The 23,929-nt window shown below is 37.5% G+C and overlaps 1 protein-coding gene across 2 annotated transcripts; it reads right to left on the reverse strand.

Annotated features, from left to right (window-relative positions):
* Window positions 1-1,895: 1,895 nt before the first annotated feature.
* Window positions 1,896-23,530, reverse strand: Sypl1 (synaptophysin like 1). Of its 2 annotated transcripts, none has more exons than XM_090332971.1 (6): window positions 23,425-23,530; window positions 22,955-23,026; window positions 12,855-12,979; window positions 11,147-11,354; window positions 3,720-3,905; window positions 1,896-2,154 (listed from the first exon to the last, which is right to left on the reverse strand). In XM_090332971.1, the coding sequence occupies exons 1-6, from the start codon at window positions 23,473-23,475 to the stop codon at window positions 2,023-2,025; spliced, it is 774 nt and encodes a 257-aa protein (XP_090189097.1). In that variant the 5' UTR covers window positions 23,476-23,530; the 3' UTR covers window positions 1,896-2,022. The 2 variants fall into 2 exon arrangements, with proteins under 2 accessions (XP_090189097.1, XP_090189098.1); XM_090332972.1 differs by having other exon boundaries at window positions 23,434-23,527.
* Window positions 23,531-23,929: the final 399 nt, after the last annotated feature.

A 23,929-nucleotide genomic window follows, 5' to 3' on the forward strand; every position in this document is an offset into this window, starting at 1 on the left:
TTTCTAACTATATGCAAATTGGTCTCTGTGTAGTTCTGATTTACATTCCCTTGATAATGAGTAATGCTTCATGCACATTAGCTGTATATATTTACTTCTCTATGAAATGCTTGGCTGTGTGTGTGGTACTGCAATTTGAAACCAGGGTCTCATGTTTGTTCAGCTTGTTTGCTCAACTGATGCTTTACCACTTGAAGCCATACCTCCAGGAGTTTTTGCTTGGTTACTTTGAAAATAGAGCCTAAGGTTCTGCTTGAAAGTTATAAAGGTGATTATATTATATATTAATATATTATTACATATATATTATATGTATGTTGGAATTATCTCAGTGAAAGCCTCACACTGTGCATTAATATACATTAATAAAAATAAAATAAGCCAGGCAACCAGTGGTTCATGCCTGTAATCCTAGCTACTCAGAAGGCTCAGACTTGAGGATCTCACTTCAAAGCTAGATAGGGCAGTAAAGTACTGAGACTCTAATCCAGTTAACCTCCATAAATGATGAAAGTACTGAGACTCTAACCCAGTTAACCTCCATAAATGATGAATGTATGAATGCCAGAAGTGGAGCTATGGCTAAAGTAGACTGCTAGCCTGAGTACAAAAGCTCAGGGACAGTGACAGGCCCTGAGTTAAATCCTAAATAAACCCTGAATTCAACATCTAAATGAATAAATATGTAAATAGAGAGGAAAAAAAAGCAGAAACAGTGTTCAAAGCATTTTTGTCCTTGTCAAACACTTAAAAACACTTGTAATTCTGTTTCCTGCCTCAAAAGTCAGTTCCATTTTTCACTGCTCATGCCTTAAAGAATTCTTTGTAATATATCAATCAGTGTGCATTCTTTGTTTCAATTTGTTTATTGTTTGTTGCATAAAACATACACATTCTCATACTGACATTTTTGCAACAAAAATAAGGCAATAGCAAGATGTGCTTCACATATTAACAATCATCTTGTAAGAACAGGAAGTCTGGATCCCTGTACAACAGAAAGATTATGAAGCAAAATAATGAATAAGCATTGCATTCAGAATATACCCAAATGTGAGTGAAAGACAGGACATCAGTAAAACTCACTTAGGTGCCTTTATGATGCATAATTTCTTAATCATCCATTTGTGAACTAATAAATATCAATAAACAAAATCCAAATTGCATTTATTTTCATAATATCAATGCTAAACTCAAGTAGCAACTTCATTGACCTTAAATTTTAATGTTAAAAGTAAAAAGGTAATCTTAATTTTTCTTAGCCCCCAATTAGGGTCTGCAAAAAAAAAAGTAGATGATAAATGATAAAAAGCAAATAAGAGAATGCTCACATGGAAAAACACCTAGCTGAACCATGTTCTTTCTATTTACACAATAAGCCTACGAAACCACCAGCATAATGCAAGCTAGAATCTCGTGTAACAGAAGTGCTAAAGGAACCACATATTTGTTAGAAATTTTCAAGTCCCTGCTCCTAATACACTTTTAGTACTCCCATTAAGTACAGCAGGTCATTTGCAATTAAAAAAATTATAACATGAACAATGCTCAGACATAAAGTTTGAAGTAATTTTTTTCTAAATATGATTTATGTAATCAAGATTTTCTTAAACAAAGACAGGTCTTAGGTAAATGATCTGTACAAAGTTACAGTAGTGTATATATAATATTCCAAATATTTTCTTCCTATTATGAAATGACAATGTAACTGTATTCTGAGTGAAGATATACTTTAAGGCTCAAGGTGTAAACACTTTGGAAAGCAAAAAACTAGTGAAAAAATTGTCCATTTAAAAATGTGTATCATCTCATAATAGGCCCCTGGACTTTTACATGTAGGAATCCATTTACATCTTAAATTTCAAAGAAAGGCACAGTTTTATATAAAAAGCAGCAAAATTTAAAACCCACCAATTTATTGAAAAAGCTATTACTTTTATTAGGATGAAATAATGCTACTCAAGATGTTGGCAACAGGTTTTAGTATAGACATGTTTCCCACAGTGTATGTCTCCCTTTAAATTACATCCCAGCTGGAGGTGACACACTTCCCGTGTGGGAGACCGAAGGATTTGATGGACTATGTAGGCTGGTCTCCTTGTATACAAACCAAGCATTTCCTCCCCAAAGGATCACATTCAGAAAGCCAAAGATCTATGAGAGAAAAGTATGTATGAAAATCTAATATTTACTTTGTAGTTTTTCAGTTTCCCTATAATACTAACCTTTCTCAAGCAGTACCTCATCAATTCATTTTAATACTAGATACAAAGAAGAATTTTTTTGCTGTTTTGTTAGCTGCTTTACTTACAATTATGTATACATATATGTATATACTATCAGGCTTATTATATTGTAACAACTAAAGCTACATTTAAACTATGTATTTTTATTAAAAATTTTTACTAAAACTGAGTTTTTACATCATATTTCAATGTCACGTTTTACAAACAAGTATTCAAGAAAAAAATCTCTATATGCAATCACTGGCACATAAATTTAAGAACATAACTAAAATTAAACTGAGTCCAAACCAAAGAAGAATTTTTTAAAAAGCTATTTCCAATGTGCTATTTCCAATTTGGATAGTGAACAATTCCCTCTAAAGAAATCTAAACCCTACATCGGTAACATATAGAAAAATTCCAGAATTTTTATTTTTCCATGCTTATTAACAAAAAGATGGAATTAAATTTGAGAGACCTGAAACCCTGTTTTTATTTCCTTGTAGATTTTGTTGCTTCAGAGTAAAGTGAAACAGTAGGAGTCAGGCTTCCTTCTTTCAGGGTTTTTATCTTTTTGCCAGTCAGTAGGTTATGAATTACCCTTATCCACCTTTTCTACTTCTTTTCTCCTTTCTTGCAATCTCTTCTCCTCCAATCTAACTGCAGGCATAACTTTACAACCAATCCACAAGAAATTAAGTCTTCCCAGATATAATAATAATATACTCAGTATACTAATATAGTAAACAATAAACATTTACAGTTTAAATAATAAAAATAATTAATACTTTCTATGTACCTAAACTTGCAGATTATTTAAGAAACTATATGGTAGTATTTTCACATATCATTAAGTAAGACTTACAGGCCAGGTTTTAAAGTAAAATCTAGTTCAAATCTTGTCTTGCCATTTGCCACTTAGGGGAATTAATATATAAACAACATTTTTTTTTACTCTAAATTGTATAAAGAAGTTAATTAACACCACCTTCCACATTCCTTTTAGGATGGCTGGATGAGTTAAGATAGTACAATGTCTATTAGGTGATTTCGACAAAAGTAAGCAACAACTGTTAGTGCATTTCAGGTAAATATTCTGCCTTATGGATTTTAATGAAGGATAAGACTCAATTAGGATCTGTTCAAACCTTTTCACAGGTAATAATTTTTTAAACTTTTCATCACTGTTGCAACTAGGATTGACAGCTTAGTATAAATAAAAACCAATACATACACCCAAGGATTTACTGAAAGCTACTACTTCCTTAAATTACTAGTAAAGTTGTTCTTACAGTAAAATTTTTATTTATTTTCATAAAATATAAATTATATAACAAACATTATATATGTAACTTATATATGTATATATATGCATATATAATATATGAGCCCCTCTCCTCATGCAGAGTTTGTGCCTCTTTTTCATGGCTTTCCTTTCACTTTGAATTAAACTTACTGTTTACCATAAAAATTATATAAATAATGTATACATACCACAGACACATTGAGGGATCCCATGGAAGTCACAGAGCCAAAAGAACACTTCACTTCTGAGTGACAAGGCACAAGTTCCTGAACAATAGTGGGTCCAGTGGCTATTTTAATATCTGTAAGAGCTTTAGCCCAGGCTGAAGAGCTTACCAACCACAAAAATGTGGCAATAAGAGTAACAACGAAGTCCTAGAGTAAAAGTAGGCATTAATTATTAACCAATTAACAATATTAAATTTCAAATCTATAATGAAAAAAAGAATTACATTTAATGTCCTTCATGGTAAGTTTATTTTAAAGGTCAAGCTTAGTGTAGTAAACAATGACATTTAAAGCTACTAACACCATGCCTGAGAGGCAATAGTCAACAAGACTTAAGTCTAAGAATTTTACAGTAGAAACCAAAGTTTCCCATAGCTCTCACCATAATCTTGCCTCAGCCATTTATTCTGAGAGCCAGCCCTTGGACCTTGTCATAACTGTAACTACATTCCTCATAACCTCTTTTGGTCATCCCAATCTCCTATATCACCTCTATGGCTCACTTTGTAGCATCTCAATCCCAAGTCCTTTAACACACCCCTCCCAAATATCTACAGCTTGACCCTATCACATTTTTTACTGTTTTACTCAGGGCCTCATTTCTCTTAAATTGCACTCTAAGTTATAATCTCTTGCATGTTCCTCCAACTCCATTATCCTTCTGTTTCCTCTTATTATTCTGATTTTAAATTCTAAGGAGCCAAATATAATTCTCCATGAAATGAATGATGAAATGAAACAAAACAACAACAAAAATAATCCAGTCTTCTTTCTTGTTGCCAGTACTGAAATTTGAATTCAGGGCCTTGTGCTTGCTCAGTATTGAGCCACACTCCTAGCTAAGCTTTATTTTCTTGCAATTTTGGATACAGTTTCAGACTTTTTCTGTCTACGTTGGTTTTGAATTACAATCCTCTGGATTTCATCCTCCTCAGTAGCTAGGATTACAAGTGGGAGCAACTAATGACCATGAAATTGAAAAAAAAAAAAATCTCATATTAATAAAAAGAACAAAAGAATCTCTTTTAAGATGCTTTATCTCTAGTTAACTTTCTAATTAATCTAATGATGTTTATTATTTCCAACAATATAACTGATGGTTTTAATATGTGAGATAGTTTCTTATTGAACAAACAAGATAACGAAGGGGAGAAAAATTATTCTCTCTACTTAACCTACTCTGCTGGGGAACTAAACTGTTGTCCAGCTGTGATGGTTAAGAAGATCTGAATATTGATGCATAACATACTGTTATTATTGATCTTTTTATATAAATATAAATACATATATATATACATATATATAATTTGAATTTTTGGAAACTTTAGCTGTGCTGTCAACTTTGGAAAAAGTATCCTAGTTTACCATGCTGGGTTGGCATTGCACATAAATTAATAGCCACAATGGTCTAGAAACGTTAAACAATTTTTTTCATTTGTACAGGGGTAAACACACTGTATTAAATATGTAAGATCTTATCTATGTGGGTTTGATTACAGAAACTAATAAAGTATTCTCTAAATAAAAAAAGATCTGGGGGGGAGGGAAATGGGGACCAAGACATGTGAAAGGGTATCAATGTATGGGAATTAATGCACCATCCATCTGGCAAATATCATGTAACCCTTCTATTAAATACAATAAAAAATATATGAAAAAAGATCTAAATAATACTTTATGAATTTACATAGTTTGTCTCATTTTTTTGGTATTAGTCTTCCTGTAAAATTAATGAACAAAGTGAAACTTCTATAGATTTGACATTACTCTAAGCATATGAAATATTCAAGACTATGAGCTCTTATACATTAGCAGCTCAAATTTCTCTACGCTCAGAAATGGGTTTTAGAGGGAGGGTATCAAGTGCTCATGCCTGTAATTCTAGGTACTTGGGAGGTCTGAGGATAGAGAGGGCAGAAAAAAGTTTGAAATAACCAGCAAAAACAAAGCTAAAGGGGGCCAGGAGCTTGGCCTAGTGGTAGAGTGCTTGCCTAGCATGCACGAAGACCTGGGTTCAATTCCTTGGTACCACACATAGAAAAAAGCTGGAAATGGTGCTGAGGCTCAAGTGGTAGAGTCTAGCTTTGAGAAAGTCCAAGGACAGTGCTCAGGCCCTGAATTCAAGCCCAGGACTGGCAAAACAAAAAACAAGAACAAAAAAACAATGCTGGAGGTATGGTTCAAGTGGTAGCTCACCAGCCCAGTAAGAAAAAGGCCTTGAGTTCAAACTCCTGTATCCTCCCTCTCACCAAAAAGTTTTAGGTGCTTCTCTTCAAAATGTTCATTTTTAGATATAAACTAGACAGAATTTTAATTAGTTAGTTATCCTTTATTTATTTAGGATAATCTTTTATGAAACATAGACTCTATGCTACATAGCTTTCCTATTTTGCCAAGGCAGCATTGAATAAACACAGTGATCAGAGAAGACTAAAACCAAGTTCTAATTCTCCAAACAGAGAGCAATATTCATGCTGTCTCTGATCTCTCCACTACTATTGGTCTTCTTAAAAAATGTACATTACAGAGAAAAGATAAAATATATGTAGATTTAAATTTTAGCAATAGAACATTCCTAGGAATACCTTAGTATAAATTGAAAATAATGCTTTAAAAGGTATACTGTTAATAACAGTACCTATAAATTAATGTCACAACTGGTTATATTTAAACCTTGAGCATCTTAAAAAACCAATTGTACTCATGGCTAAATTAAAAGTGGGATAAAGGGGGATAAAGGGAGATAAGTAAATAAAAGAAGGATAAAGGGAGTTAAATAATGTTGAAATAAATTATTTGCAATGATGAAAGTAGAACAATGAATCCTGTTGAAATTATTTTGGGATGACAAGTAAGGAAGAATGAGAGGACTGAATATACTGTAAACGTGTGAAAATGTAATAGTGAAATTCCACCTTGTATAACTAATATAAGATAACTAAATATTAGAAGTAGAATTCAAAATTTAACTTAGAAGATAGACTTTTGCAGGTAAGTGCCCATTTGATAACACACCAACAACAAAAAAAGCCATTATAGAGTATCTCTAAAAGCCCACAGAGTGGGAGATCTTCACTAGCCATACAACAGACAAAGGCCACATATCTAAAATATACCTATAGCTCAAAAAAATTGAATCTCTCAAAAACAAATCTTTAAAGAAACAAACATCTCATTAAAAGGTGGGCTAAAGATTTAAAGAGAGATTTCTTTGAAGAGGAAATAAGAATGGTCTCTAGACACATGAAGAAATGCTTGACATCTCTGGCTATGCAAGAAATGCAAATAAAAATAACTTTGAGATTCTACCTTAATCCAGTTAGAATGGCCATTATATAAAAAAAAAAAAATCTAGAGCCGGGAGTTTGGCCTAGTGGTAGAACGCTTGCCTAGCATGCATGAAGACTCGGGTTCGATTCCTCGGTACCCCACATACATAGCAAAAAAAAGCCAGAAGTGGTGCTGAGGCTCAAGTGGTAGAAAGTCCAAGGACAGTGCTCAGGCCCTGAGCTCAAGCCCAGGACTGGCAAAAAAAAAAAAAAAAAAAAAAAAAAATCTAATAACAGATGCTGGCTGGGATGTGGCCAAAAGGGAATGCTACTACCCTGCTGATGGGAATGTAAAGCTACCACAATGTTGGTAGCAGTGTAAACTTGTTCAAACACTCTAGAAAGCAGGATGGTGATTCCTCAAAAGATTAAACATAGAGCTCCCCCTTGACCCAGCAATTTCACTCCTTGGCATTTACCCAAATGTCCAGAAACTAAGGTGTTGGGGGCCGAGTAATGCCATTCTAATAACTTTCTGCTGAGACCTGTGGTAGGGGTAAACAAGTGGACCTCTTTATCCTGCCCACCTGTTGTGCTGATAGGCTCCCACACCCAATATAAGGAGGGGAGCTTTAGAGAGAGAGATTCCTGCCTTGATGAAGCTGCGTGGCGTTTCTGTTCGTGCTCCGGAGAAGCAAGGCTGAGTGCGAGAGGACAGTGGGCCCTCTCCTCTCGCGGCTTGGACTGGCTGGGGTGTGTTTTTCCCCATCCCTCCTCAAGAGGGACTGGGGATGAAGGACCCCGACACTAAGGCATACTAAACCTACTAGCACGACCCCGACACTAAGGCATACTAAACCTACTAGCACAATGATGTTCATTGCAGCATTATTTACTATAGCTATGGAACCAACCCAGATGCCCCTCAGTAGATGAATGGAATGGATCAAGAAGATGTGGTATTTATACACAATGGAATTCTATGCTGCCATCAGAAAGAATGACATTGCCCCATTAGTAAGGAAATGGAAAGACTTGGAAAAAATCATATTAAGTGAAGTAAGCCAGACCCAAATGAACATAGGCTCCATGGTTTCCCTCATTTATAATCTAGGATTCTAGCAGAGGAACACAATAGCGCAAAACCTATGTACATATGGTCATATAGGATGAGACTAAACAAAATGAACTCTAGGATATGGAAACAAGAGGTTTATCTTTGTGATTGTTGTTCTATGTGAAGTTATTTCTTTTCTCTTTTTTTTCCCTTACAGTTAATCTCGTGTGGTTACTGTATCTGACTTTGTTACCTGGTATATTGTATATACCTTTATTTCTTTATTTTTAAATAGGGAAGGGAGGGAAGGAAAGGGAAGGAAAGGGAAGGGGGAAAAAACAAGATGATTGAGAGGGGATGAGGGGAGGGAAAAGGGAACAAAAACATGAGAAGTGGTCTGGGACACCCACTTCTTGCAGGGCGCCCACTACTTACAGGAGTAGCTTACTCCTGAAATCCTAGGCAGCTGAGATCTGCAAATCAAGGTTCTAAGCCAGCCGGGGCACAAAAGACCCTGAGACTCTTATCTCCAATTAACCTCTAGAAAATGGGAAATGGAGCTTGGCTCAAAGGTAGGGCAGTGGCCTTGAGATGAAGAGCTCACAGCGCCCAGGTTCAAGCACCATGACTCACCAAAAGCAAAACAAAACAAAACAAAAAACTAACAAAAAACAAAACATGAGAAGGGGTATCAAGGTTCGAGAAGTAATGTAACCACTACTTGACAAATGTTAACTGTTATTCCTCTATATATTACCCTGATAATAAAAAGCGATTAAAAAGTAGAATAAATATCTCTATGCCCACTAACTAATCAATGAGATAGAACTTACTTTTTATTAATTAACTAGGTGTTCAAAGAGATTTCACTTCCCTAAGTCAGGTTAGGAGTACTATGCATCTTGATCAATATTATTCCTTCCATTATTCTTCCCTCCTGTTCCTACCTCCTCAAATTATTGAGTTCAGTTTACATTGAATATAATTATACAGACTATGTTTACCTTTTCTTCCTCCACTAATGTAATCAAAATTACTTTTGATTTCCAGAATTAAGCAACTAAATTATTGCATACTGCTATCAGACGGAAAATCCCTCTACAACTTTAAGTATACTAGACAAAACATAAGAACTCATTTCTGGATTTAATTTTATTATTATTATTTTATTTTATTTTATTTTTTGCCAGTCTGGGGCTTGAACTGTGGGCCTGAGCATTGTCCATGGGCTTTCTCAAGGCTAGTGCTCTACCACTTGCGCTGAAGTACAATTCCCGGCATTTTTCTTCGTACCAAGGAATTGAATCCAGGTCTTTGCATATGCTGGGCAAGCACTCTACCACTAGGCCAAACTCCCGGCCCACTCAATTTAATTTTAAAAAATGATGGGGGTTGATAATGCAGAAATTACCTTCTAATCATAAAGATTAAAAACAAAACAAAACAATTATATGATCAATCAAGTCCCTTAAAATAAAAACTTTAAATGTCTAAATCTAGAGACCTAACTTATTCCTGGTGAATGGCATTGCTAATTAAAGTAATTGATATCCATCATTTTTGACAGATTCTTAATAGCCAAGAAATACTTTATGAAATGTCTGTATGTTTTTATAAGCATAAGAAGCAATTAGGGCCGGGAGTTTGGCCTAGTGGTAGAGTGCTTGCCTAGTATGCACAAAGACCCAGGTTAGCTTCCTCAGTACCAGATACATAGAAAAAAGCCAGAAGTGGTGCTGTGTCTCAAGCGATAGAGCTCTATACTTGAGAAAGTTCAAGGACAGGCTCTGAGCCCAAGCCCAGGACTGGCCAAAAAAAAAAAAAAAAGCAATCTGTACTATAAAAATTACTTTCTTACTTACCATATGCAAACTTATGATCCAGGCAGCAAAAAATAAAATAAACAAGTAAATAAAACCTGTTAGCTAACAATTCATTTAATGGTCTTCCTTTTAAGTTCATAAGTCATTAGCAAATAGCAGGGTTTTCTAATAGATATAAATGCCTTTTATCTCAATGCCTATCTTTTGTTCATGTTAATAGCACTAATATTGACTTTGAAGTTTCAAAATAGCAGAGATCTAACTTAAAACCATAGCTCACCTCTGAATTTGTCATTGATAATCCAGAGCACAATCTACTCTCTAGATCTCAGAGATTATTTTACTTCTAGTCCAGTAGACTATAAGCTCTAAGCAAGCCATCAGGAAGGACTCCAAAACCTTACTTGACATGTCAAAGATTCAAAATTTGCACATAATGAATGTAAGAATTTAGATATACACTAAGGAGTTCAGCATGAAACAGCCAGACGTGATACATAAAAGGTTCAGGTACAAGAGACTTTCAAACATAAAGATAGTGAGCCAGATTTGATCTGTAGGTGATCTGCCAATCTCTTAGTGACAACTAAGTTCAGTAAGATATTACAGAGGTATAAAACAAATTTTAGGAAAGAGGAAAAAAAGGTGAAAAGTAGGAACATTATTGGTACGACCTATAATTTTTCAAGTCAAAGGCATTATTTTCTACTTGATCTTTCTGCTATTGGCAACCTAATAAACATTCTCATTTACATGGAATACAAAATGAGCTAAAGGCATCAAGCCAAATTTAGTAATGAGAGGTAGCTCAACATCCTGGCAAACACAACAATGCCAAAATATGTTCAATTGCCTTATGTCAAGAATTTTGAAGCCAAGAGTCTGTGGCTCAAGCCTGTATTCCTAGCTACTCAGGAGGCTGAGATCTGAGGATCACAGCTAGAAGAGATGTTTATCTCCAACTAACCAGCAAAAAGCCAGAAATGAAGGTGTAATTCAAGTGGTAGAGCACTAGCCTTGAATGAAAAAGCCCTAGTGTTAGTGTATGCCTGTGTGTGCGTGTGCAAGGGCACGCATGCGCGCGCACGCACGCACACACACACACACACACACACACATACACGCATACACACACACACACACACTTCAATTCCAGAAAAATTTACATTCAACTTCATACATAAGTTAGCTTAGTACATATGCAAAGCATTTTTGTATAAAAGGAAAGTGATTACTTACAATCATTGGGAGTTTACGACTATCCCGGTATATGTTCGTGTAACCAATATAAAGAAGAAGGGCAGCAATGCAGTACAAGAACACGAAGACCGCAAATGTAACATAGAATTGTGCAGAAGAAGAGTAATTGCCTATGAGGACATAACTTTTCCAATCTATATTACATACATTTACATTTGGAGGTGATTGAAACGATGCCTGATTCAACCTAATGTTAAAAAAAGATTCAAATAAGTACATGAATTATTAAACTCTCCTTGGCCAAGATAGAAACACTTAAACAGAATATTGAAATGACATTAAAAAAAACAAAAATCCCCAGATACATTAAAAACATTCTCCTCTAAAACAGAAAATTTTAAATAAAGAAAATTTAAGTATTTAATTAAACTAAAATTTTCATAATACATGCACATAAATTACAACTGGTAACTGGTTTATAGTAGACTGAATACAGATGAAATTAAATACCTGGACACTACCTTCCTGAAATAAAAAATAAAATCACATTAAAATAGATTGTAACAAACATTTACAATCAGAGTGTACTCCATTTTAAAAGAATCTATGTGACTTGCTCTAAGAGAGCCAATTATGATTAACACTTTAACCCTAGGTTAATTAGTTTCTAACTGAAAATTTACATTGCTTTAATTTTTTTCCCCATGTATAAACTGTTACACAGGAACTGTAACAGAAAAGTTAGGAAGTGGGAAGATACTCGGCAACTAACATAACTTCGTGCGTGTGCATGTGTGTGTATATACGTTCAGCACTCTACTACTTGAGCCATAGCTCCCCTCTCATAGACATTCCTCCTTGGGCTGGCTTCAAACTACTACCCTCAGATCTCAGCTTCCTTGAGTAGCTAGGATTACAGATGTGAGCCACTAGGCCTGGCTCTGACACATCTTTTAAGATTATATTTAATAACAGTGATATTTCCAATTTCCTAGACAGAAAATTAAATCTTAGAAGTTAGTAAGGGTTAAATGCTCATTTTTTGTTTCACTATAAGAAAGTGTGGTTTTATGCTAAGATATAGGATTCTTCACGTTATATAAAACCATATAAAGAATTTATTACTTAGTAATGGCAGAAATATGGGAAGTACAAAACTTCATAAATTGAGTTTGTTTCTCTGCTTACAACTTCTCACTTTAAGGTGAGATGACAGAATACAAATGTCAAGAGAATGTTGTATGGCCAAAAAAGTTTCTAAATGCTTACTTTGTTATGGTTTGAATGTATGTTCCCCAGAGGCTCTTGTGTTGAATGCTCCAGCTAGAAGCACTACTTTGGGAGATTTTGGAAACCTCAGCAAGTCGGGCCTAATGCAAGAAGTAGGTGCCTTTGAAGGTTACACCTGGTCCTTGTTCTCTCTTCTTCCTGTCTGCCATAACTTCCTCTATCACAGCCTCCCATTTTCATCATTTTCTCCTTAAATGACTGAACTCTCTCAAATTACCAGCTAAATAAAAAGTCTGCATTGAAATCTAATATTTTCTAATCACCTCCCCAAGAAAAATAGTTGGTAATCTTTTTTCAAAAAAACAGGCTACCCTGGAACTCTTGAAACTTTTGCCTGTCTGTAGTGCTAGAATTACAGATCTGTGAACCATCAGATCAACTTAATATGTAAAGATCTTAATAATTCAATATGAATGAAAAAAATTGCTAAATGGCTAAAAAGGGAGCAGAAACTCACCTGAATGGATAACCAAAAGCAGCTGTAATATTAGTTTTATTGTTAGAAAGATGAGAACAAGTCACTTGGATTTCTGTTTTGCCCTTAAAACCTCCACAGGTAGCAAAAGCAAAGATGGAAGCAATCTATATAAAGAGAGAAAGAGAAGAATCATTATTCTATCCAAAACAAGGGTCATTATTAAAAGTTGACTTATTAACAATCTAGAAATTGTTAATCATAAACTAAATGTAGAGAGTGAACTACATTTAAAGATCATTTGCATTATAAATATAAAAAATACAGAAAAAAGTTTATTTGCAAGTCTCAAGAAAAATGACTGATTTTCCTCCAGGTAAAAGAGAAATTAATATGCCAAGCTATGTAACATTTACTTATACCATAGCATATCCAATAAATATATTCATATTCAGCTTTATCTATTAGTATCAAAATCAAAAGAGAGTGAATTGGAGGTTATTTTTATTGAACCCAAGTTATCCATAAACTATTGGATTCTATTTCATAAACTTGTGCAGTCTCATTCTCTAGATATCTCCAGGTTTTCAGTAGCAGGGAACAATTTGTTTTCCTATCACACCTATGCTTTAAAAATTTGAGAAAGGGGCCGGGAGTTTGGCCTAGTGGTAGAGTGCTTGCCTAGCATGCACGAAGACCCGGGTTCAATTCCTTGGTACCACATATAGCAAAAAGCCAGAAGTGGTGCTGAGGCTCAAGTGGTAGAGTGCTAGCCTTGAGAAAGTCCAAGGACAGTGCTCAAGCCCTGAGCCCAAGCCCAGGACTGGCAAAAATAAATAAATAAATAATAAAAAATTTGAGAAAGCGAGGCTGAGATCTGAGGATTGCGGTTCAAAGCCACCCTGGGCACTAAAGTCTGTGAGACTCTTATCTCCAATTAACCATCAGAAAACCAGAACTGTGCTATGGCTCAAGGGACAGGGTGGTAGTCTTGAGCTGAAGAACTCAGGGACAGCACCCAAGCCCAGAGTTCAAGTCCCACGATCAAGAACAAAAAAACAATTAAGAAAGTCTCTCAAATGCTATCTATAGCACACACACACACACACACACACACACACACACACACACACATAATAATGGAGGCATTCTAAACACAGGTTACTTGCTTCTAGAATAGAATACAGTAAAAGAAATATCTTCTAAAATTAGCTTATAAAAAGACTAACTTCTATCTTCCTTTTAACTGTAACTCCTGAACTTACTCATTTATCTAAGGAAGCCAGCTTCAACTCTTAAGAGACTTTTATGACATGGAACCGAAGACACAACATGACTGCGCTGGTTAAGTGGAACCTCTAAGGTCAGCTGGAGTCCTTAAGATGCCTACAACCCTGGCCACCAGTCTGATTAAAACCTCAAGAGAACCTGAACCCAAACTACCCAGCTATTCTACTCCCAGATTTCTGTGCCACAGAAACTGTGAGATGATTAGTGTTGTTTTAAGTTGTCAGGTCTTCAACTCATTTGGATCATTTATTAACTAGTTACTAGTGATTGCAAAATTCAAGGACTAATTAAAAAATCAAATGAGCTACAAACTTAAATGTAAAAAGTCTTTCTGGGAACCAGGAGTGTAGCCTAGTGGTATAGTGCTGGCCTAGCATGCACAAAGCCCTGGGGTTCGATTCCTCAGTACTACATACACAGGAAAAAGCCAGAAGTGGTGTTGTAACTCAAGTGGCAGCACACTAGCCTTGAGCAAAAAATGTCCAATGTCAGGGCCCAGGTTGAGTTCAAAAAGTCTTTTGGTGGGGGGAAGGGACAGTACCTGAGTCCGAACGAGGCCTCACACTTGCTAGCCAACTATGCTGCCACTTGAGCAATGGCCACCGTTCTTTCCTGCTTTTAGTTATTTTTCAAATAAGGGTTCATATGTTTTCCCAGAGCCCTCCTGCCACTATGCATCTTATGTATCTGGGGTTATAGTCACATACTACACCTAGTTTGTTGGTTGAAGTGGGGGGGTCTCACTAAATTTTTGGCTGGGTTAGCCTTAACCCTTAGTTCTCTCAGATATTCCCATTCCAAGTAACTGAGACTATAGGTATGCACCACCATTCTTGGTTCTTAAAATGCATTTTAAAAAATTCTATGAGGGAATAATTTCTTAAGATTTTTCAGAGAGCACTTGCAACAGGAGATAGTTAATTTCAACTACAGGAAAAAGTTAAAATACAAAATTTTAAAATGTAAAACAAGTTACAAACTGGGTGAATATATTGACAATAAATGCATAAGTCTGACTATTCCTTTATGTATCAATCTATTGTACTTAAAGGTGTACATGAATGTTCATGACACTATGTCCAAGTATGGAAAAGAAAAACAACAGGAAAAGTGATGAAAATACAGCAGTGTGTGTGTGTGTATGTGCCAGTCCTGGGGCTTGAACTCAGGGCCTGGGCATTGTTCTTGAGCATCTTTTGCTCAAGACTAGGGCTCTAACTTGTGCCAGTGCCATTCTAGCCTTTTCTGTTTTATGTGGTACTGAGGAATTGAAACCCAGGGCTTCATGCATGCTAGGCAGGCACTCTACCACTAAGCCACATTCCCAGCCCTAGCAGTATATATATTCTTACAAAGTAAAGTTACATAGCAAAAAAAAGTGACAGGAATTAAAACTACTCATGCCAATATAGATGAGCTACCGAAACCCAATGCTCAACTACAGTGCGTGAAACTTTTTCAGTTTTGTTTACTGTCTTGCTCTGTAGCTCAGAGCCTTTTACTTATGAAGCCCAGAGTAGCCTCTAATTCCAACTCCTCTGCTTCTGTGGAAATGCCATCATGCCTGTCCTGAAGCCAGTTTTTACAAGCTGGCTTTTGTAATAACTTTTACTAAAGCCCTCAGCATATTCACTAGGTCTAACTCAACAAATTTCCTCTCATTTCTAATCTCATTCTAATCACCACTTCTATGGTGTGGGCACTAATGCTGCAGTGTCCAATAACATAGGCACCAGCTATTTGTGAAAACTGATTGCTTTAAATGTTCCTAAATTATGATGTACTCTAAATAGAACACATCTAAGCTTGATGTGTGGATTTTGAAGATTTAGTACAAGAAATACAATATTTCATTAATCCCTTCTGCTTTTTTGAGATAGTAATATGATATTTTAAATAAAATAATTAAAATTGGTTTCACTTTTAGTTTTTTTTTTTTTTAGTGTTAGTATAACACTTAAAATTGTTCTGTGGCTCTTAGCTTTTAGTTCTTATTTTTATTGGACAATGCTACTTTAGAATGATGTCACACTGATCTGAAATAAAGGGTTAGCAATGGAACGCTGGCTTAAGTGGATTTCCTCAATGGCCTATATTAAGAAAACAAGCTCAAACTTCTCAAATGTGGCACAAATGGTATGCAGATTCTACCCTCTCTAGATTTCTCTGCGCTGTATTCCCTGTCAGGCAATGCATGATTCGGTTATCCTGTACTAAATATTTTTAAAACAACAGTATTTATATGTTAGATATGTTCTACCTTCTGCCAGGAATGCTTTCATTTTCTAATCAAAACATCTTTCAAGCTCTTATCTAATTTCATATTTTTCCTGAACTGCTATGGACATTAACTCTATTACAGATAAAATCTACAATAGGCATTTTCTTCTGTAACCTTACCTAATCAGGAGGCTGAAATCTGAGGATTGTGGTGAGAAGGCTAGAAAGTTTATGAGGCTCTTATCTCCAATTAACCAGCAAAATGCCAGAAGTAGACCTCTGGTTCAAGTGACAGAGCACCAGCCAGCTTTAAACAAAAAAGCTAAAGGACAGTGTCCAGGTTCTAAGTTCAAGCCCCATAGTGGTGGCATGCATATACATACACTACACAAAACCAAACATCTAATTTGCTAACACAAAAATTAATGAATGAAATGGTATATTACACTGTTATTGAGTGCTTTAAAAAACAAAAAAACAAAACACTACTGCCTCTACTGCTGGGCTGTCACATCTTTACAACTGGTCTCACTTGAGATTTTCAATGCCTACCTAAAAGAATGCTTGATACACAGCAAATGACAACTAAAATACTTGTTTAATTCAGGGAAACCATTCATTTCTTTTTTCCTTTTCCTTTTTTTTTTTTTTTTTGCCAGTCCTAGGCCTTGAACTTGGGGCCTGAGCATTGTCCATGGGCTTTCTCAAGGCTAGTACTGTACCACTGGAGCCACAACACCATTTCCTGCCTCTATATATATGTGGTACCGAGGAATCGAACCCAGGCAAGCATTCTTACCACTAGACCAGACTCCAGGCCTGCAACCACTCATTTCTAATGACTTTTATTTACTGTCTTTTGATCAACTAGAAATTATATACTGGCTGCTGTCAGGAAAAGCTGGTCTACAGATATAGTACTTCACGTGGACAGTACTTTAGATATATTTGTATAGTGCTTCCAGTTGGGTTTGTGCGTGTGTACATGCATGTGTGTGTATGTGCGTGTGCACAAGCGCACACCAGTCCTAGGACTTGAACACTGTCTCTTGAGCTGCTTTTTTTTTTCTTTCAAAAAAACAACAACAACAAAAAAACCCACAGCCCCATGTCCCGCTTCTTGGTTAATTGGAGGTAAGAGTCTCATGGACTTTCCTGCTGAGGCTGGCTTTGAACCATGAACCTCAGACCTTAGCTTCCTTGAGTAGCTAGGATTTACAGGTGTGAGCCACTGGCTCTGGCTCCAGTACTTTAAAAATGTGAGATGTTTTACATAAAAAATTTTGAATGTGTGTGTGAATGTGTGAAAACTGAAAAATATGAAATCATCATACTCACATACTTTTTTTTTTTGAGCTATTAATACCAAGAGTTGAACTAGGGGCCTTGCTCGGCTTGCTTGTTACTGTTTTAGAAACCCTCCCCATGAACATTACTAATCAGTTAATACTACTGCTCTTCTCTTCCTTTCTTCCTGTCCGTCCTTCTGTCAGTCGTGGGGCTGGAGCTTGGGGCCCGAGGGGTGCTGTCCCTGAGCTCTTTTTGCTCATGACTAGCACCTTACCACTTTGAGCCACAGTGCCACTTCCAGTTTTCATGGTTAATTGGAGTGAGTTTCATAGATTTCCTGTCCAGGATGGCTTTGAACCATGATCATCAGATCTGAGTCTCCTAAGTAGTTAGGACTGCAGGTGGGAGCCACTAGTTCCTGGCTTATTACTGTTGTTCTTCAAAACATCTTGCTCATCCATTTACTTTACAAGGAAGGTTCGATTATAGAATTTGTTTGTATCCTAGTCTAAAATGAGAAATACTGGTATGCTCATTTACATTTCCTTGCATCTTTTGAAATTCAATGTTCTATTTCTTCCTAATCCATGAAAAATTACTGAAACTACTGACATGAAAGTCTATCTACAGAGAAAGTAGAAAAACGGCAGGGGCAGGGTGATAACAGGCTTCTTTTCAGATTGAAAAGGTTCCACATTCATCAAGACAGCCTCAAGTCTGATGTCTTTAAGCCCATCAAACCCAAACTGCATGACTTACCACAATACTTCCTCATTTATGCAGAGATCTGTAACCTCAGGGCTAATATATAGAAAATCATTCAATTTTCTTATGAAAAGATGAAAACACTCAAATTTCTATTTATGTAGTTTTACATTCAAATATAAAATTAAAGCTTCAAGGCAATTAATATGCCACTAAATCCATGCCAGGGCTGGGGTAACAGGCTCATTTGTCAATACAGAACTGGGTATTGAAGGTAAGACATTCCATCCATGGAAGGAGTGTTTATGTGACTGAGACAACACTGAAGATTTAGAGCATAAATTACCTAGTTATAACTAAACTAACATTAAAAAAATGAATTGATGGCCTAAAAATGTTTACAAAAAAACCTGACAATTCAGAGTTTAATGTACAAAGGAAAATGTAAGCCTTATTTACAATATAAAAGCAGATTCTACTTCAATTTATGAGAAGTTATCAGAAAGGTATTGAAATTAGATTTCAAACTATGAATGAAATTTAGTCTAACTATACAATATACCTTAAGGTACCAACACACTAATTATCATAATTGATACCTAGACTCTGATCTTTCTGAGACTCTAATCAGGGAACACTGGAATTCATCTAATTTATGTATGCTATTCACATCTTTCTTTTTATAGGACCCTCACTGCTATTCATTTACAGCATTACATTTTAGTCACCTACTTACATTTCTGCTCGCCATTTAGTTTATGAAAATGATATAACTGAAATCCTTGGAAATAGACATGAGACTATATTAGATGAGTGTTCCTGTGAGTGTAGCCTGTTTTTATTAAATCAAATGACCAGAACTTAATGCTGACATTTCAGTTCATTCTCCCTACATAATGAGCAAGACAGTCTCAAAATGAGTGTTTCAATCTTCTTTCATTTATAAACTACAATCATAGGAAATTCTAAACAATCTTTCGTACAGTTCCATGATTTTAAAATTTGGGTTGCAAGCAGTAACTGCTAGTATTTCTGCTAAAATAATTTTTTCTAACTCAGCTACTGTATGCTGAAAACATCTTTGTTATCTTATTCTTAAATACTTTTATGCTATAGAAATATTCTACAAACCTACATATATTTTAAAATCATTTTCAGACTTTAATGGTTTTTGAGTGACTTAGAATGTTCTAAATACTCAGCCCCAGGTAAATCATAAATCCAGGCTGTAAGTCATTTTTCTGTTCCATTTCTGGTCCCCAATGATGTTTACCTTCTATCAAATCAACAATTCTCAACTACATACTCCTGAGAATTCACCAAAAGTCCATAAAGGCCAAAAATATTTTCATAATGATACCACAGTATTATTTATATTTTCCAATATGTTGATATTTGCATTTATTAAGAAAATGCATTGATGGGCAAAACTCACTTAAGTGAGAATTAGTAATAGCACCAAACTGCATTTAACTGCCACACACTTGCAATTAAAAAAAAAAAAAAAAAAGCTGGGCAAAGTGATATATGGCTGCAATCCCAGTACCTGAGAGACTGAGGTAGGAAGATGAGTTAGAGGCCTGCCTGTGTGGCTACTTAGTGAGATCCTGTTTTAAAGTATTCTTGTCCCCAAAAAAACTAGTTTATTTTTAAGAGTTCTTTTTGTTGTTGTTTTTTCCTTAAAGTACTAAAATTTTGAACTCAGGGTCTCAAACCTGTTCAGGTTGCTTGCTTGGCTGGCACTCTATTACATGAGCCATATCTCAGTAGTGTAGGATTCTAGGTGTGGGTCACTGATGCTGGCTTCCAGCCCACCTATTGCTGGTTATTATGGAGACTGGGGTCTCAGACTTTTCTGTGTGGGCTGATTTCAAAACACTATCCTTCAGATCTCAGCTTCCTGAGCAGCTAGGATTACAAATATCAGCCACCAGCATCTGGCCTAAAAATGTCTTTGATGAAGCAGTAAAACTTATTTTCATTAAGCTTTGACTCAAGTCTTAATGTTTTATGTAATGAAATGGGAAGTGAAAAGACTTTTGCTTTATACTAAAATATAACAATGTCACCATAAAAAGCACTTAAGCAAGAGAGCTTGTAAGGTGAACAAGTCATTCTTTTTCTTAAAATTTCACCCATCTTTGTGTCAAATAACAATTTACTCTCATGGTATTTATCATATTATCATTTTTTATTTAGTCTTCTATAGTTTGGTCTCTGATTTCACAGAAGCTGTTTTTGCGAGAAGTCAGCAACAGACTCTTGACTACCAAAATCAAGGACACACTTCCGTCCTTATTTTACTTAACCTTTCCTTTGCACCTAACATTACTAAGCACCCTTCTCAGCCATTCCTTCTTCCTTTTGCTGGCAAGAAGTCTATCTGTGAAGCTCCAGCCATACTTGTATTTTAAACTCTAGGTCCATTTATTCAACTGCCACCAACAAGATCTAGAGATCATCTTCCTTACTTACACTTTCCAAGAAAACCATCTGCCACCTCCCTCTCCCCGTTAATCAGGTCACTACTAACCCAAGTAATCATCCTTACAATCCTGCTTAACTTACTTCTCCAAACGTATTTTAATTTCTCAACCTTTTTATTCCTACTACAATTAATTTTAGATGATTTCTAAAGCAACAGATCTCCCTTCTTTCAATTCTAACCTTTCCAATCCATTCTTTACACTGCTGACAAAATGAAAATTTCTAAAAGGCAAATGTATTATTCATTTGAACTCTGGTCTTAACTAGAAACAATCTAACATTCTACTATTCTATATGGCAAATAACTCCAGAGGGTTAAGTCATGTGAAACCCCAAATCATCCCAAACTATTCTCTCTCTTGAAGTATGTACTATTTCCAACCAACTACTCAAACAGGGCTATCTATCCAGCAACTTCAACTTTTCATATCACTAAACATTTAGATTTCCCTGGCTTGTGAAGCCACTCCTTATCCACTAAGTGAACAACCAAAAATCAAGTATTCTTTCACCTCAAAGTTCTCCCTAGTGTGATCTCACCTTCCTTCGATTTATTACTCTTCGAATATACCTTTACTATAAACTTTATCACATGGTGTTTTGATGCACTTCAATATTAAAAGTTTCTGAGGGAAAATAATTTTATTAGGCTGTATGATAGTGTTTAGCACAGTGCTTGGATATAATACTCAAATATTTGTCGAGCAAAATATTCACTATCTCATTCTTACAAAATTATCTAAGTAACAAAAAGTTGTTGAGGCCAAATATAGAATTTCTTTAAGAAGCTTAAGGATATTTTTCAAAATATGTCAGAAAAGAAATCAACTTATCACCAGTGCTTTAAAATATTAAGGAGTTTATGGTATTTTTAATTGACAAATAATAGAAGCACAAATATATACTGCCTCTATTTTAACTGCAAATCTAAATTATCAAGAAGACTAAAACTAGCAGGTATGACTTTTTCTTAACCTTTACATTTGATAAACCTTTGTTATAGAATGGGATTTTCCTCCTGCAGTTTTTGTTTTTGTAAGCGCAAATAACTTACTTTATATTTAAACCTGGACACTCGGGTATATACATAAACTCGGGAGACTTTAAAGTAGTTATATACGTGTAATCAGCACTATTTCCATTTTCAGAAAACTTTGGAGGAATGATATTTGTAGAAAATCGGGTGAAGTACTCGTCAGAGGATTTGAGGTTCTGTGGAAGCTTTGAGAAGATCCAAGTACTATTCTTCAACTTTATGTAAAAAACAAAAGAGTGAAGAAGTCCCAGATGTCCATGTTGCTGATTATAAACCCAACCTGCCTCCACACTGAACAGATATGCCAGCTGCCTATTACAAGAGCCCTGAAAACCCCCAAAACAGACACTGGCCATCAAGTTTAAAAGAAACCTGCAGCGTTTAGTGAATTCACTAACTACTCCTAGTGGGCTGAGGCCTGCTGAAGTCTAATTAATAAGTGTCCTCTGATGTTAATGATTGAGTGTCTTCGAGGGAAAGAACGAAGAGCCTGCATTCCACGCAGGATGTTGCATGCCAGTACCTAAAACAGACCCCACGTCTATTCTTGGCCTGTTATTAGATACACCGAACGGAATCTATGGGTTTCGTGCAGAGGCCTTTTCCCTGCTTCCTCGACCCACACACTATTTTTAAACTCGGAGCCAGTGAGGAACACAGAGCCGTGCGCTCTCTGCCATCACCAGACCCGGGCTGCCAGGCTTCAAGGCGGAACACACGCGTTCGCCAGCCGATCTCGGCAGGCCCCCTGGTTTCGGTTGGACCACAGCAGGAAGTCTCTCCTCTTCCTTTGCGGGAGGCCGTGGAGGGAGCCTGAGAGAAACGTGGGCTCCCACTTCCACGGGCGCAGCGGAGGTGAGGTCCGGACGGGCTGCGCCCGGGCGCGGCTCCTCCTTAGCCAAGCAGTTGGGGACCCGGCGAGGCGCAGCCGCCCGGACTCGCGACTCCATGCCGGTCTCTGCATCACCGCTCCCGGGGTCATCCAGCAAGCCCGGCCCCGCCGCCCGCTCCGTCCGGAGGCCTCCGTCCGTTCCGCTCCCAGCTCCCGCCTACCCCGCCTCGGCGCCACGCCTGGCCCGCCGGGGGCGGCCTCGCCCGCGCGGGCTGCACTCACCCACTCGAGGACCTTGATGAAGCCCAGCGGCTCCTTGAGCGGGCTGAGGTTGATCTGGAAGGCGGACATCCTCTGAGGGAAGGAGGGAAGAGTCAGGACGCGGGCGGAGGAGGGGGACCGGCACGACCGCAGCAGCCAGGCGGCGAGGAAGGGCAGGGCGGGGGGTGGGGGGCGGGCGGGAGGGCTCCGAGGCCCGGACGGAGGCGGGGACAGGGCCGGCGGGCTCGCAGTTGGAGGCGGGGACCGAGCCGGGGCGGGGCGGGACAGGGGCGGGCTCGGAAGCGGAGGTGGGGACGGGACGCCCCGGGGCGGGCTCCGAGGCGGACCCGGAGGCCGCGGGGCGGGGAAGGGGCGGGGCTGCGGCGGTTGAGCCCGGAGCAGAGCGCTGGGGTGGCGTCCAGGAAAGGCAGGCGGGGAGGGACCTGGGCGGTTCTCGGAAAAGGGAAGACTCTTCCCGCACTCGGCCGCACCTGGCTGACCTCGCTGATTCGCTGGCGAACCAAGTACAGGTTGGACGCCATGCTTCGTGCGCCGCGCCTCTTTCCCTGAAGCCCAGCCCTCGGCGCCCGTCTCCTGCGCACGCGCACTCCCCAGGTTGGCGCCTCGCTTCCGGTCTTCCGACTAGACGCTCTTGCGCTTGCGCAGCCCGCGCGCTCTCGCTGCGCACGCGCCCCAGTGCTTCTCCCGGCTTAGGTCTCTGCTGTGGGGCTACTTTGTCCAACTTCTTAGGTGACTTTAGGAGGTGTTGGCAGGTAACGCCGCAATGCAAAGCCTGTGGTGTTAGGGCTTGTAATGACATGGTGGCAAGTTATTGCAGGATAAGTCTTTTGCTCCATGTAGTGTGTACTCTACGTAGAAGAGGGAAATTAAGGTTTAAGTTATTAGAATGAACTATACAACTTATGGGTGGTGACAGGAGGGAAAAGCTCAGAGAGAGCGAAGGAAGAGGTGACATTGTCCAAAAAGAAATGTACT

Source organism: Megascapheus bottae, chromosome 5 (assembly GCF_031878675.1).
Source record: "Megascapheus bottae isolate mThoBot1 chromosome 5, mThoBot2.hap1, whole genome shotgun sequence".
Lineage (NCBI taxonomy): Eukaryota > Metazoa > Chordata > Mammalia > Rodentia > Geomyidae > Megascapheus > Megascapheus bottae.